Source organism: Kogia breviceps, chromosome 2 (assembly GCF_026419965.1).
Source record: "Kogia breviceps isolate mKogBre1 chromosome 2, mKogBre1 haplotype 1, whole genome shotgun sequence".
NCBI classification, from domain to species: Eukaryota; Metazoa; Chordata; class Mammalia; order Artiodactyla; family Physeteridae; genus Kogia; species Kogia breviceps.
This window is the reverse complement of record NC_081311.1, coordinates 87,382,816-87,399,697: the sequence shown is the minus strand read 5'-3', so window position 1 is coordinate 87,399,697 and position 16,882 is coordinate 87,382,816. Positions and strand designations below refer to the sequence as shown.

The window sequence follows — 16,882 nt, the reverse complement described above, 5'->3', positions numbered from 1 at the left end:
ACAGGAAATTCTAAGGGTTTTAGGAGTTCTGTGTCAGAAATAGGGATGAATATATATTTCTTATTATAAATCAACACCACACCTCCTGAACTCTCCTGACTCTCACTTACCATATCTGTGAAAAACAATAGGTATAGGACCTACCCAGTGGGGCTGACAAGGGAACGCTGGACACAGAAGGACCGGTACCCTGAGGTCCAACAAATCCTGTGCAACACGGGCTGAGTCTCTAGTTTTTGCAAAGAGGGTGAAAACACATAATGAGGATTCTGACACCTAGGGCTTCCCCCAAAAATTTAGTGGAAACTGCCCACATAAGGACCTGTCTGTGCAACCTAGAACCTCTGGGGTTTTACTAAAGAAAAGCTTTCATGGCAAAGACTGGTAACCTACCCCAACTGTCATTTTCTTCCCTTTCCTTTCCTTCCCTTCCCTTCCATTCCATTCCCTTTATTCAGAAGAAACCCTGAATTTCTGTGGTGCAGCAATGTGCCGATGACCGCATTCTCACCTCCACGCTGCGACCAACTGCTGAGCCATGAGATATAATGCAAAACTTTGTAAGGCACTTGAAAGTTTACTTATAAGGAATATTGTGGGCCCTTCAATGCTCCTTCCTTCCTGCCGACTGGAATGCACAGATTGACAGCAAGAGCTCAAGCAGCCATCCTGGGCCACAAGGCAACAAATGAAGACAGCAGGAGCTCTGGCTCCTGAACACTATGGAAGCCCCTCAGCTGCAGACCACCTACGTCAGAACTTTTCAGATGAGAAATAATCTGCAATCTTGCTTACTTCTGTAAGTTTTAAAAAATTATATACAGTGAAACAATATTAACTGATATGTTTACATTCTTTTTTAAAGTGTTCACTTTACTGTATTGATTTGAGTGGGTGTTGAAGCTGCAGGAGTGGAAACTAAGGAAGGGACCAAGAATACCTGCTTTTATTTTCCTTAAGCCTCACCATGACTATATGGGTTATCTGGCATTTACACTCAGAAAAGGTTGTAACTACCAGCTGGGTGCCAATAAAAAGTGTTCTGAGTGTTGAGTGTGGGAGCGTGAGGGCTAGGGAGAAGTGGAGGTTATTGTGTGGGAAAGTGAACCAACCAACAGGGGATCCCAAACATAGGTCACAGGAAGAGGCTGCTGGAAGGGTGAGGGGAGCCTAGCGGGTAGCAAACACGCTGGGCAACTTCTGAAGGGGGTGCCCGGGGGCCTTCCACAGAGCAGCCCCATCTTTAAACTATTTTCCAGACTGGGCTTTGAAATAAAGGTGCTGCTGCTAAGAGAGAGAGGGAGAAAAGAAACCTTTTTAAAATTTAAAACCACTGGGGCTGTCCACCTCCCCATCTCCCTGATAGAGTCAGGAAGGCTGAAAAAGCTGCTCCAAATCACCCGACAAGTGACTTGTACCATTAGGAGCAGAAGTTGTTCTCCTGAGCTGGGAAGTTCAGAAGCCCCTACACTCCACCAAGAGTCACACGCACTTGGAATCACACAAAACTGGCATCAAATGGAGACAACTCCAGACTTTCCTACCGGAGCGGAGTTAACAGGACGATTAAAAAGATTTTGTCGTTCTGAAGATCTAGGCTTCCGTGCAGAGCTAACTCTACGTGATGAATGGAACGCCTGAACTTATTTCACACGAATGAGGCTTAAAGTCTGGGAGATCTAGCTCAACTTCCAGTGCCATCCCCTCCTCAAATCTGTTTCATGCCTCATCTCAAGTCGATTTCATTTTAAAGACCCAGCAATAGTTGCACGATTTTAGATATGTGTTGGGGTTCAGGGTAGGCCACCCCAAATATGCCCCTGTGGCATACTGAATCATTCAGAATTAAAGTTCCTTAAGAAACAGCTACAGCAGGGCATTCTGACCTCCTCTGTGCCCTTGAAGGCAGGAAACAAACCTCCCACACGAAAGGTCCCCTCCCTGCACCAGGAGGTCAGGAGACATCGTCATCACAAGAGACGGGGCGTTCAAGGCTGAGAAGGCCGTGTGAGCTAACCTTCTGACCTCCTCACTCACTGGCCACCCCAACTCAAACGTCTTTGTCTTGTCAATTCTTCACCAATTTGTTTTTTCTTTGTTTCAAAGGTATAAACGCTGGGAATTCCCTGGCAGTCCAGTGGCACTCCCACTACAGGGGGCTCGGATTCCATCCCTGGATGGGGAACTAAGATCCCACACGCTGCCGGGTGTGGCCCAAAAAAACCAAAACCAAAAGGTATAAACACTGCCTCCTTTGGTCACTTCTTTGGGTCTCATATCTTGGGACCCCCATATTCCTGAAATGAAATTATATTTGTTTTTCTCCTATTAATCTCTGTTTTCTTAAAGGAGGTACTCAGGCAAGAACCTAGAAGGGCAGAGGAAAAATTCTTTTTCTTTCCCTACAAATGAAACCACAGCCTATTCAGACACAAAATAAAATCTCTTCTAATTTAGTTTTATAGCTAAGATTCCTTGTCTAGCAAAGGAAACAGAAGTCAGCATCTCATTCCAGCCAACATGTTTTAACAGTCCCAGGCACAGACTTTCTAGAGTCGGTTAGAGGACAGTGGCTCCTCTCTACCTGCCACCAACACACTCAGTGTCGCAGACGCAGCGCCGAGTCATGCCCACCTTTTCCAATTCTCTTCTCCAGAAGTTGTCCACATTCGAAAAGAAAACCGCTCTGGAGGACAACTGGTCTGGGGAGCCCTGTGGGTGCCGAGGCCAACTGTGCTCACTGCGGTGACGGTGCCCGCCTGCCGGGGATGCCCACCAGCCAGCCAGCGACGAGCAGTGGCGGCCCCAGCAGGCGTGGAGCCTCCGGCCCGCCGGACGAGACACTCAGCGCGTCAGCACCCACGTACCCGCCGCCCCCACACAGGCTCAGAGCACTGCTCTTGCGCATGTCTGTCCTCCAGAGTGCTGAGAGCCCAGGGCCCGCCCCCGCCCCGCCCCCAAAGCTTATAAGAAGCTCCGCAGCCGCAGCCGGTGGTGCGCCCACGAGAACGCTTCCCCTGGAGGAGACTGGCCCTCATGGTGGGCACTGCACTCCGCAGGCGAGCGCGCTCGGGAGCCCCGCCCTGAGTCCCAGGCGCTCTCATCACCTCTTGTAGGCTGAGTGGTCATTCTTCACGCTGCACTTCATGTTCTTCAGCTCGTCCAGCACGGCAAACATGTTGATGAACTTGCCCAGGGTGATCAGGTAGGCTTCGGACACGAAGTCCTTCCTTCTCTCCGCGTGACACAGGCGCCTCACCTCCCCACAAAAACGCTCGATGGCGTTTCTCTGCGCAGAGGAAGCGGGGTCAGAAACGCGTCTTTCAGGGACTGGCCAACCCCAGGCCCAGCCAAGCACGGGGTCCAGAGTCACGTTACTCCCTGATGAAACACCCGACCAACGAGTGCATGTTTACAGCTCGGGTAAAGAGACATGTCTCTAGAAAGTGATTTCCACGTGCCTTTGCTCTGTAACAATCATCATCAACTTTGCACTTTACCAACTATGTCCCCAAAGTAAAAGAATTTTGTTGATTATTCCAGCAAAGTTACTGAGCAAAATGCTCCAATCGAATGTCTGTAAAGCAGACTGCTTTAGCTTTTAGAGTTGAAAAAGGGGGTGGGAGGATGTACACTTGACAATTTTTAAGATAAGACAGAAATTCATCACCTAAAGTTCTATCTTCTCCCTTTGCTAAAGGATTCTATAATAAAAACTTTCACACATTTCTAAACTATGCCTTTAAAAAAGCCAGCAAGTCCCCTCCCTGTGGCCACTCGGCTTAACCCAAGGGCCAGAAGGAGCCAAGGCCAGGGCAAAGCCCACCAGAGTGGACAGTGGGGGGAAAACACCTGAAAACCAGATGAATCGAAAAAAATGTAAGCCTGTAAACGTCCTGACAGAAAGCAGTCTTCGTGCAGGAACTACAAATTCACTCTCGAGGGGGGAAGAGAAGTGAAACCCAGAAGCAGCATTTATTCTGAAGGAGCCAGTAACGCTCTGGACTGTCTAAGGCTTAGTTCCCTTCGGTCTCAGAGCTATTGTGATCGCTTGAATTTACACGCACTTTGTTTAGTTAGTAGATGGTGCCACCATCTCACTCCTCTGCTCTAAAACCCTAGGATTATTTCACTGTTTTACCTGGAAGTACATAAAATTCATCAGTTTTGTGACCTCGGGCTCAAGGACCTCCACGGTTTTCTCATAAATTTCCACTCTGTTAGGTTGTTCGTTACATTTCACCTGGGAGAAAACAAACATGACATAGAGAGGCTTCAACCCAGAGAGGATGTGGGGAGTGCGCTGGGATGGAGCAGGCCAGAGGTAGTGGGGGGTGTCTGACTGGGCGGGGATGACTGGAAGGGATGAGGGCATGGCCAGTGGCGGGGGTGGGGTCAGGCTGGGATGGGGCACCTGCGGGATGGCCCGAGAGCAGCTCCTCCAGGTGTACAGCATGACGGCGTACTCTTGGCCTTCCTCCAGCATCTCGTTCTGCAAGGGTACACGGGGCAAATCAAAGGCAAGCAAAACAGTCATAAAAAAGGAGATGGGGCTTCCCTGGTGGCGCAGTGGTTGAGAATCCGCCTGCCGATGCAGGGGATACGGGTTCGTGCCCCGGTCCGGGAAGATCCCACATGCCGCGGAGCAGCTGGGCCCGTGAGCCATGGCCGCTGAGCCTGCGCATCCGGAGCCTGTGCCCGGCAACGGGAGAGGCCACAACAGTGAGAGGCCCGTGTACCGCAAAAAAAAAAGGAGATGCCAAATCACCAACAGCTAGAGCCATAAACCATGGTGGAGAGGCCAGGAGGGCCCTGCCTTTGAGGGACAGAAAAGCACCAGGAGGACCCGTGTGCCAAGAGACAGCTACTAAGATACTAGTGACACTGCAGACCACCCAAACACCCCCATGGCTTCTGCAGGCTCAAGAGGGGTATCAGCGACATGCAGGCGCCTCTGCTCAGGGGCAGCACAGCCCATGGCACCTGCCGTAGCCTCCACACCTCAGCTCCACTCAGTCCCAAGCCACCTGCTGGCAGTGCAGACCTGAAGCTGGGGACATGGGAAGTGTGCAGTGTGGCTGAATGCACACGGGGTCCTCACAGCCGCTCCACCAAGCCACATGGAACCTCCTGGCCCCGAAGGAAGACTGACACACTCTGCTGTCCCCAGGGCGGGGAGGAAAAGCACTTAAAATCCAGGGAGAGTATCCATGGGAAGAGGGCTGCCATCTTTTCAAAACTGCTTTCGTGTCTACTTCTTTCACGTTATTTCCTTTGGTAAAAATGGCAAAAATTGCATAGATGTCCTTGAAAATGTTGACCACAGTTTGGTAATGTTTTTAAGATACTTTAAAATGCTCACAACTTTTGACCTAGTGACTTCACTTCTACAAATCTAGCCTGCGAGAATAATGATATATTTAGGAGGATGTTCATCACGGCATTGTTTACTAGAAGAAATCAAGGCAAACTAAGTAAACGTGCAAAAATAGTTAAATGTTGAACATTTTAAAAATGGACTAGACAACCACTAAAAATTACTCCATCTGGTGCGTTTTAATGACGTTAAAATGTTCATGAAATCATTAAAATACATAATTATAATAACAATGCATTTCATTTATGCAATCTAAATCCCATATGGGTGTGTACCTGGTATGCTTGAGTGCAAGTATAAAAGAGGGAGAATGGGTTCCCTCAAAATGCTGACAAAGGTTTTCTCTGGGCCACAGAAGCCAGGTTTTCAGAAAGAGCATATATTGTTCTTATAATTTAAAAAAAAAAAAAAAGGTGCTTTAAAAAAACATAAAACACTTAATTCACTTTCTTCTCTTCTTCCTCACTATGTATCCTATCAGGATAATACCAAAAAAAGTGACATTTGCTATTCAGACATGCCATCCCCCCAGAGGAAACTGCGCAGTTACCATGCTAGAATGGACGGTCGCTTGTTCAATGTATCTTGCAATGCCAGTGACAAATGCATTTCTGTCTTCAAAATTAGTGTTGAAATTTGGCTGCAAGAAAGAAGAAAACCGTCAAGCGGAGGCCAGCACCACAGGCCACGCATCCCGCGGCCGCCCAGCACCCACCTGGTAGAGCAGGGAGGAGGGCGGGGGCTCGATGCAGGGCTGCTGGTCGGGCAGAGGCAGCTCTTCCAACAGGTCCACGTTGGACAGCGCATCCTCCAGCGTCACCTGGGCTGCCATCCTGCCCTAGGACAAAACACAAAGCCCCCCGGGGCCGTGAGGAAGGGCAGGGGCACCCTGACAATCCTTCCAGGGTGGGGTGCTTCGCGCCCTGCTCCCCTGTGCCCTCTCCTCAGGGAGCTGGGGACGGCGGAGGGGTCTCGGCCCATCCCTGGGGTCTGGCATCTCTCTCCAGGCTCACCAGCAGGGGAGTCACAACACAGCCTCTGCTGGTCGTGGAGTAGGGCGCATGGGCCAACACATGTGCCATCACCTCCTGCCACCTTACCACCTCAGGGCCACCATCCTGGAGGACTCTCCGTGAGGGCCCGGCATCCCTCACTGAGCTGGAGGTGGGAACAGCTCCTCCAGTACCACGTCTGCCTCCAGGGGCCGACGGTGCTTCCCTGCCAGTGGCACTTCCTCCAAGCAGGGCCACACACTAGGGACAGAGATGGACAAGGCCAGAGCCCTGCCTCCAGGAATACAGGGCAGCCTGTGGCGCCCACTGAGATGAGGGCCGGCGGCCAAGGGAAGGAAATAGGGAGGGACTATTGGCAGAGGCCTGAGAGCCTGGACTCTGCGGCTGCCAGACAGAAGCACAGCAACAGAGACCGACTTCACCTGCCACGGCTACGCCAGCTCCAGGAGAGAGGAGTCGGCTCACTCCAGCTTGCCTCCGCTGAGTGCTGCTGTGACCCTGGACAGGACTCAGGGATGAGCTCTGACTCCAGACGGGCACACCAAGCAGCTCCGCCTCTGGCAGGATCCTGGGGTAGCTCTGACCTCAGACAGGTTGCGTGGGGCAGCTACATGGGAAGCTACGTTCATTCTGAGATGGAAGGAGCAGCAAGCAGGCTGGACAAGAACACAGAAGGAAGAAGCACCCAGTTGCTCCACGTAGCAACTGGGCCCCAGGCAAGGCATGGGCTTGGAAGTGTACAGCAGGGCAGGTTTCCAAAGCCCCGGCATACTGGTTAGAGGACCGGTTAGAGGACCGACAAGGGAACCCCAGGCCCCTGGAAAGCCCCAAGGCCAATGTGGAGAGGAAGAAGCTTGGAAGAGCAAGCCCCCAAAGTTGCTCATGAATGTGAGGCCCACCCCCAAGCTGCGTGGATCTGACCCTCACACCCCAAGCTCTGAGACCACTGCCAGGTCCCACACAGCCACAGGAAGCACACACAGGCCAGATCCAATGGCACGGCTGAGGCTCCAAAGACAGAACTGACACGGAACCGTAACCCAGAGAGGCCAGGTCAGAACTGCACCTAAATCAAATGAGGTCGTTTGCCTGCTAAAATGGAAACAGCAACATTTTCCTAGGATTTAAATAAGACCCAGAGTATCATACTATAATATCCAAAATGTCCAGCTGCAATCCAAACTACTCAGCAAAGAACCAGTAGTGTCTTAACCCCTATGGGAAAAGATGAGCAACAGATACCAATACCAAAATAGCATATGCTACAACTATCTACCAGACTTAAAGCACCTACTATAAAAAATGCTCTAAACAAACATAGCACTCCTGATCCGAACAAAAAAACTGAAAGACAGCAAATAAATAAAGATATAAAGAACCAAATGGAAATTCAGAACTAAAAAATACAATACTGAAATTTTAAAAACTCCCCATATGAGCTTAAAAGCAGAGGAAAGATTCAGTGAACTTGAAGACAGAGCAATAGAAATGATCTAATCTGAATGACAGAAAAAAGACTGAAAAAAATGAAGAGCTTTGAGGACCTTTGGGACAAGAGAAAAAGTCTAATCAGAGTGCAAGAAGGGGAGCAAAGTGGGCATGGCTGGAAAAACAGCTGAAAACATGACTAAAAACTTGCAGATGTGGCAAAACTTTGATCTGCAGAGTCAAGAAGCTCAACAGACCCCAAACAAGATAAACCTAAAAGAAATCCCTACCCAGACACATCACAGTCACACTGCTGAAAAATAAAGACAATGAAAAAAATATCTTAAAAAGAGCCCCAGAAAAGTGGCTCATGACCTAGAGACCATGTTCACAATTTGAACGTGGACCTCTCCCCAGAAACCAGGGGGACCTAAAGAAGTAGAAGACACTTTTAGGTTGAAAAAGAAGTGTCATGAAGATGAAATAAGGACATTCTCAGATGAAGGAAAATCAAAAGGATTCATAGGGGCTTCCCTGGTGGTGCAGTGGTTGAGAGTCCGCCTGCCGATGCAGGGGACGCGGGTTCGTGCCCTGGTCCGGGAGGATCCCACGTGCCGCGGAGCGGCTGGGCCCGTGAGCCGTGGCCGCTGAGCCTGCGCGTCCGGAGCCTGTGCTCCGCAACGGGAGAGGCCACAGCAGTGAGAGGCCCGCGTACCGCAAAGAAAAGGAAAAAAAAAAAAAAAAAAAAAAAGGATTCATAGACAGCAGGTGAACACAAGTTCTTCAAATAGAAGGAAATGATACCAGAAGGAAACTTGGGACAAAAAAAAACAAAAGCAAGAGAAAGGGTAAACAGTGAGTAAACGGAGTAGACGGCTTCCTCTAGAGGTCTTTAAAAAAATGTTTGGTGGCTGAAAGCAAAAATGAAAATATTGTCTGATGGAGTATTCAGTGTATAGAGATGTAGTATATAACAGAACTATAACATAAAGGGGGAAGGCAAAAGGATCTACATGGTGTGAGATGTTTGCATTTCACTTGAAGTAGTGCAATACTGATTCCAGGTAGACTGAAAAGTTAGCATGTATTTGTAATCCCTAAAGCAACCACTTAAAAAAACTATACAAAGCAATATAGGTAACTCATAAAAAGATTGTTTAAAAAAATTTAAATGGAATACTAAAAAATATTCAAATAACCTAAGAGTTGTGATCTTCTTTCTGCCATGTGAGGACACAATGAGCAGCTGGTGTCTGCAATCCAGAGAAGGGCCCTCCGATTCTGTAACCAGTGCCAAGGTGTGGGTTTCCCCACATCATCAAGCGCCAGCTTGTGTCCTACAACTGAACTTAATTCTGACATTACCTACCTGCATGTTAAGGGCTCAGTCCCACAAGGCAGCCACTCCCTGACTAGGCCAGGTTATCACCTGTGCTTCTGACCAACCAGCTATGCATGGGAGGTCCTAGTGACCCCTCCTTGGGTTCCATTAATTTGCTGGAGCAGCTCACAGACCTCAGAGAAACATTTTACTTACTGGATTGCTGGTTTATTGTAAAGACATAACTCAGGAACAGCCAGATGAAAGAGATGCATAGGCCAAGGTATGCAAGAAGGGGCATGAGCTTCCGTGTCTTCTCCAGGCACACCACTCTCCCCGCATCTCCACATGTTCACCAACCTGTAGGCTCTCTGAACCCCTGTCCTGGGTTTTTATGGAGGTTTCATTACACCGACATGATTGACTAAATCACTGGTCACTAGTGACAGAGGTCAGTGAATGGGACTGAAAGTTCCAACTCTCTATTCCTAGTTGGTTCCCCTGGCAGCCAGCTCTCATCCTTAGGTGCTTTCCAAAAGTCACCACATTAACATAAACTCAGGTGTGGTTGAAGGGAGTTTGCTGTATCAAGACACCTCTGTCACTCTCATCACTTGGGAAATTCCCTGGATTTAGGAGCTCTGTGGCAGAAACAGACAAAGACCAAATATATGTTTCTTATTATAAATCACAATATCACAGGCTCTTACTAGAACCTGACCACGTTGGCACACTGACACCCTAATCTCAGACTTCTAGCCTCCAGAACTGTGAGAAATAAATTTCTATTGTTTATAAGCCAAAAAGAGAGAGAGACAGAGAGGGAGGGAGGGATCTAACAGGAATCAAATAATAAAATGGTAGACCTAACCAAACATATCAATAATTAGATTTATCACAAGTGGAAACACACCAATTAAAAGACACAGATGGGGCTTCCCTGGTGGCGCAGTGGTTGAGAATCCGTCTCCCGATGCAGGAGACGCGGGTTCGTGCCCTGGTCCGGGAGGATCCCACATGCCGCGGAGCGGCTAGGCCCGTGAGCCATGGCCGCTGGGCCTGCGGGTCCGGAGCCTGTGCTCCGCAACGGGAGAGGCCACAACAGTGAGAGGCCCGCATACCGCAAAAAAAAAAAAAAAAAAAAAAAAGACACAGATGGTCAGAATGGATTTTAAAACTCCTGACCCAGCAATATGCCAGCTATAAGAAACTCACTTCAAATATAATGACATAGGTAGGCTGACAGTAAAAGGGGGAAAGAGAAACTGTGCAAGAAAAGGAAGCTGGACTACTTGAGTGTCAGACAAAGCCAACTTCAGAGCAGGAAGTTACCAGGGATAAAGACTGGGGCTGCATAACAACAGAAGGTCATTCAGCAAGGAGACAGAACCACGCTCAGGGTGGATGCACTAACAAGAGAGCTGCAAACCAGGCAAATGCTGACAGCAGCAACGAAAGGAGAACTCCACCCTGGAGACAACAATAGCTCTCAGCCAGCAACAGACCAGCAGGACACGCAGGACAGACACCAAGGGAGCGACGGACAGAACACCCCTCCCGACAGCACAGTGCTAACTACGAATTTTAAACGGAGCAGATATTTTTCAAAATAATGAAAACTTTTTCCTTCCATTACCGACTTCCTTCTATCATCACAACTTCCTATTCCACATGCTCAAGAAAAGACACACGCCCAGGACGGGATGCACAGAGCCACGTCCTCATCCTGCTCACTGCCTCGCAGAGCCAGCGCGGGGCCCCAGTGGTGCCCACACACGGCACCTCAAAGCTGATGGCCTCCAAGGGGCCAGGCCGCCCCACAATGATCTTGCGGCCCCTCAGGGCTGCTTGGCCTCACCTCTGGGCCTCCCACCCCCTGCTGGTCAATGAGAAAAACTGGTCGGGCCAACCACCCTGGGACAGCCCACAGGACAGGCCGCCCTGGCTGTGTGCCCAGTGCCCGCGGGACCCCCTCCCTCCCCCACCTCTGCCCAGGACAGTCCAGGAGAACCCAGGTACGGAACTGGTGCAGGAGGGTTGCAGAAAGCCTCCGTGACACACTTGGGTCACATCCTAGGAAAAATGTCAAATGTTCAACTTATTTCCAATCAACGCGTAAGGACATTTTTCTTTGTTGCAGTTTATATATACAGTGGAATATTATCTGGTCTTCATAAGGAAGGAAATTCTGACACATGCGACAACATGAATGAACCCTGAAGACATGTTAAGGGAAATAAGCCGGTCACAAACGGACAAATACTGCACGATTCCACTCACATGAGGGGAGCTAAATTCATAGAAGGAAAGTAAAACGGTGGTTACCAAGGGTTTGGAGGAGCGGGGACTGGGGAGTTACTGTCTAATGGGCATAGAGCTCCAGTTCGGGAAGATGGGGAAAGTTCTGGAAACGGATGGTGGTGATGGTTGCACAACAGTGTGAATGTTTCAAATGGCAAATTTTATACGTTATGTATATTTTACTACAATTAAAAAATTAGCAATATTTATTATAGATAAATCAGAAAATATAGAAAGGTAAAATAAATTATCCATAATCCCCTGATCCCTCACAGAAACAAGATGATAGAAGCTGTTTTGTAAGCTACTTTTCCCTTCCAACTTCCATAAAAACGTTGACGTTGTTGGACATTCTTTCATAACATCTTTTTTTTTTTTTTTTTTGCGTACACGGGCCTCTCGCTGTTGTGGCCTCTCCCGTCGCGGAGCACAGGCTCCGGACGCGCAGGTTCAGCGGCCACGGCTCACGGGCCCAGCCGTTCCGCGGCACGTGGGATCTTCCCGGACCGGGGCACGAACCCGTGTCCCCTGCATCGGCAGGCGAACTCTCAACCACTGCGCCACCAGGGAAGCGCTCACAGCGTCTTTGAAGCTTCATGTGGACTACGGGTCAGGCCCCGCCATCACTCACGGAGGCTCTCTCCTATTTGCTGCATTTTCCTCCCCATGTTTTTCAGTCATGAACACCCCCCTACAAACACCCAATTCCAGGGCCACGGGCACCCCCGCGACTCTCCAACCTGTGCATCTTCCACAAATGCACGTCTGCCCGGCCTCTGCCTCACCTGTTGAGGAAACCTGGAACTGCCAGTCCGAGTCCAAGTCCCCAGTCTCCGTCTTGCCTTCTTCTTTGACAGCTCAGAATTCCCTTTAAATCCATTTACTTTTTTTTTTTTTAACATATTTATTGGAGTATAATTGCTTTACAATGGTGTGTTCGTTTCTGCTTTACAACAAAGTGAATCAGTTATACATATACATATGTTCCCATATCTCTTCCCCCTTGCGTCTCCCTCCCTCCCACCCTCCCTATCCTACCCCTCTAGGTGGTCACAAAGCACCAAGCTGATCTCCCTGTGCCATGCAGCTGCTTCCCACTAGCTATCCACCCTACGTTTGGTAGCGTGTATATGTCCATGCCACTCTCGCTTCGTCACAGCTTACCCTTCCCCCTCCCCATATCCTCAAGTCCATGCTCTAGTAGGCCTGTGTTTTATTCCCATCCTACCCCTAGGCTCTTCATGACATCTTTTTTCTTAGATTCCATATATTTGTGTTAGCATACGGTATTTGTTTTTCTCCTTCTGACTTACTTCACTCTGTATGACAGACTCCAGGTCCATCCACCTCACTACAAATAACTCAATTTTGTTTCTTTTTATGGCTGAGTAATATTCCATTGTGTATATGTGCCACATCTTCTTTATCCATTCATCTGTCAATGGACACTGGCTATTGTAAATAGTGCTGCAATGAACATTTTGGTACATGACTCTTTTTGAATTATGGTTTTCTCAGGGTATATGCCCAGTAGTGGGATTGCAGGGTTGTATAGTAGTTCTATTTGTAGTTTTTTAAGGAACCTCCATACTGTTCTCCATAGTGGCTGTATCAATTTACATTTACTTTTCTCTATCTCTAACGGCCGCCCCTCGTCAGGGGTGGCCCACGCTCCCTCCCTGTGTCTGCTGCCACCCAGACCCAGAGCCTCACCAGCCCCTCCTCCCAGCCTCACCGTCGGGCCCACTGGGGTTCCTTCCCAGCACGACACAGGGGCCTTGTGTGTCTGGTCACTGCACGGCCCTGGGACAGAGCCTCAAGTACACCCGAAGGACCCACCACACGCCTTTGTAGCGGGCTTCCACTGGAGCCCAAGAGTTTAACTAAAGTAACACATTTGGAACACACTCAAACGTGCCCGTGCTGCCATGCGGGAGTTTGCGGTTTAACAACTCGATTACATTTCTGTCTCCTCTGGCTCAACTCAAAGGAGCTCATACGGCTCCACGGCTTGGGGCCTGGTCACAGCAGGGTGGCATGTGACCACAGGCACAGAGGGGAGGCCACGTGTGGTCACGGCGAGAAGGCGGCCGTCTGCAAGGCAAGGAGAGGCGCCTCGGAGGGAAGCAGCCCTGCCGACACCTCAATCTCAGACTTCCAGCCTCCAGCGCTGTGAGGGAGTCTGCCTAAGCTGCCCAGACTAACACAGCCAAGATCGGGGGGAGCAGAATCTCCCAGACAGGGTCCCTACACCCTTCTGCTGAGTGGCCACGAAAACCATGCCCGTGCTGGTGTTTTTCTGATCATAAAACAATACCGGCTCGATGCAGAAAAAGACTGCTGAGAGCAAGAGCCAGCTGACCCACTCCGGCCTCAGTCTGAAAGTACCAGCATCAGCACTTCTGGTCTATGACCCGCCCCCAACACCCATCCTTCCTCCCCCTGGGGGTGAAACAACGTTGTCCACCCAACAACATAAAAGCCAGGCTTTCTCTTCCTTGACTGATTTCTTTCAGCAGCAGTTCCTAACCCTGTTTCTGATCCCTACGACTTGTCAAGTTATAAAAATGAATTTAAATGTCAGCAGAACTGCCTTTTAACAAGCTATCAACTAATTTATTTTGCAAGTTTACGAGTTTTTAAAATAAAGATTTCAAAAAAGGACACACTGGGACTTCCCTGGCGGTCCAGTGGTTAAGACTCCACGCTCCCGCTGCAGGGGGCAGGGGTTCGATCCCTGGTCGGGGAACTAAGATCCTGCATGCCGCACGGTGCAGCCAAAAAAAAAAAAAAAAAAAAAAGACATGCTGATCTCACTTTGCTGCTGCTGGAGTGTCCCTGACTCAGGGATCCCCAGGGCTCAGGGGACACGCGTACTCTGGACAGTTCCCCACAGGTAGGGTGGGCGAGCGGGAAGCCAGAGCTCTGAGCTGGTAGCACTTCACCACCCTGTGCACCACCACCCACCCTGCTTGTTCCTTTAACGGGCAGTGTCCTGGGGCCCCACGGCAGGGCCCTGGCACTCGGACGGTGTGCCCATGCCTGTGAGCTGGAGAGGCGGAGAGTGGGCGAGCTTCCCGGTAGGGCCGAGATGCAGGGATGCTGTGCTGACACACCATAACACTCACAGCCAGCGAGACCCCGGGGCCCAGCTGCTTCCTCCTCCTATGCTCCCTGCCCCCTGCCCTTGGGTGAGGGGCTCCCAGGGCCCAGGGGCCCCTTCTGACTCAACTGACACACCACCTTGCAACCGAAACTCAGGCTCAGTTCTGTGCAGGGTGGGGTCTTTGAAATCCTGCCTCCGTAAGGGGACCTCCCCTCTCCTGCCATGACATGGCCCCCTGCGTGGAGTGGGCACCAACCCCACTCCACCCAGGACCAGCACCTAGACAACGCTTCTGGCGTAGCTCACAAGCAGAGCAAGCTGGGGGCACCCTTCCTGGACTTGGAGCCAATGTGTGACCAGAGCTAAGGCCCAAGGAAGGCACCCTTTGAACCTCAGGTGACCACCACAGGCAGGCATCAGAGAACTCCAAGTGGGCTCAGGGGGCCAGAGATGGGGGTCAAGCAACCTCAGGTGGGCAGGAGGTCAAGGTTCCCAGTGCCGGGCTAGAGACCCCATGGCTGCTGCCCCCTTTTCTCCCCAACATGGCACCGTCCACCCCTCAGCCTAGATCACCCTACAACTTCCCAACAAGTCAACCTCACGGTCACCCTCAGGGTGGGGTCATCACACTCTGACAGATGATCAGAGCAAGGCACAGAGCCGCACAGCCACAGAGCAGGGGCAGAGCCAACGTGACCCCAGCGCCAGGTGCCGTGTGCACCTGGGCCGACATAGGCAGATTACAGCAGTAGAGAAGCCGGCCAGGCCTGAGGGCAGGAGAGGGGCGGCGAGAGCCCGCACCCCAGACCAGCTGCTGGGGTCGAGAGAACAGCGTTGGGGAGGGGGGGGCTGCGGTGAGCAACCCAGGGAGAAGGCAGGATGGTTTCTCTGAGTCGCGGCAGCCACCACACACTTCAAAACCAAGAACACCAGATAACAGAACTTCTGTTGTTGAATGAGCATGATCTGATCATTTTCCCCGTTTCTGGGCAGGACGAAAGGGAAGCCTCCTCTGTTTGCTGGCAGTTCAGTTAAAAGGTAATAATAGACAACGAGTACTTACATAATTCAACAATTTAAAAAAAGAAAAAAAGAACACTTAGGCTAGGCTGCAGAGAATTAACAGAAATTAAAGCAGAGAGACTAATTTTCAACCTGGTAGGGGTGGCACCAAGAGATTAAAAGGAAAAGAGAAAAAAAAAGTGTGTGTGTGTGTGTGTGTGTGTGTGTGTGTGTGTGTGTGTGTGTTTTCTCAAAAAGCCAGTATCACTGGGAGAACACAGCCTCCCCATCAGAACACTGGCTGCAGGAAACAAAGGAGCAAGATGAGAAAGGTGCCTTAGGAGATGGACATCAAATGTGAGGCGTAAGGACAGATAGTGGAGGTAGTGAGGAGGGGCGCCCTTGGGAGTCCACGGTCCAGACTCCCTGTGAAGGCCCCAGAGTGCAGCGTTCAGAAGCATCCACTCCTGAAGGGTCCAGGCCCGGTTCAGACCCTTGATGCACCTCTGCCAACCACACACAAGGCCTCCTCCAGGCCCAGACAACCTCAGTCCACACTACCTGTGGGGACCGGCCTGGTACAGGACATGGGCCACGGAGGGGGGGCCTTGTGTTTTGCCAGATTAGAGGATAACCTTCTATCACCATGGAGATGTATTTATTTTCTATGACCATCTAAACCTCTAGTACTGCTCTGGAAACAAAAAACAGCTAAAACACTTTCTGGTTGAATAACTTGCATGTATTTGGAAGAGAACATTCATCTATCAGCGGATAAGGTAAAAACATAGAGGAAGCACAGTGGTGAAGGGACATCAGCTTGAGGAGGGCGACCATTTAGAAGGCTGGGTTAAAAACGCTAAGAGAAACAGCTCAAAACATAAGCAGTTAAGCAAGCAAACTCGGTTTCTGGTTACTTCTCTTCCCAAAAGCAGCTGAATTTAAATCTTCCACAAATCAAACATTTAAATCCAACTGGTCTTACGCACCCATAAAAGAGCCTGGCACATAGTTTCTATAGAATCTATAACTTTAGTCAAGGCAAGGTCTTAATTTACTGTCCATGAAAACAGAAATGAAATTAAAACTGTTACGCTAGGTATGTGCCTATTAATAAACAGTAGGCTTCCAGGGGCTGGGAACCAGACTGGGGGGCGGGGGTAGGATGTGGACCCAGCTCATAAATGGGACTAAAAATTGACCCTGAGGCCCTGGAGGCTCAGGCGGCAGGAGCTGGCAACTGGATGCCCCAAGAAAGGGCTGCAGCAGGGGGATGCCAACCCGTGGGCCAGGAACTGGAGACCAGGGGGCATGCTGGGCCAGACAGACAGGGC

General features: G+C 50.1%; 1 protein-coding gene across 5 annotated transcripts in view; it reads right to left on the bottom strand.

Annotated features, from left to right (window-relative positions):
* The window catches only part of CYFIP1 (cytoplasmic FMR1 interacting protein 1), a 91,073-nt gene that overhangs the window by 62,230 nt on the left and 11,961 nt on the right, over positions 1 to 16,882 (bottom strand). For 2 of the 5 annotated variants that reach the window (XM_059055003.2, XM_067025760.1), the window contains exons 2-6: positions 6,093 to 6,215; positions 5,928 to 6,017; positions 4,415 to 4,492; positions 4,142 to 4,243; positions 3,108 to 3,289 (exon numbers count right to left, since the gene is read on the bottom strand). In XM_059055003.2, the coding sequence (XP_058910986.1) occupies positions 3,108 to 3,289; positions 4,142 to 4,243; positions 4,415 to 4,492; positions 5,928 to 6,017; positions 6,093 to 6,209 (569 nt within the window). In that variant the 5' untranslated portion in view covers positions 6,210 to 6,215. Of the gene's footprint in view, positions 1 to 3,107; positions 3,290 to 4,141; positions 4,244 to 4,414; positions 4,493 to 5,927; positions 6,018 to 6,092; positions 6,216 to 6,812; positions 7,047 to 16,882 lie in introns of those variants that run through there. The other 3 variants (XM_067025758.1, XM_067025759.1, XM_059055004.2) reach the window with 3 other exon arrangements.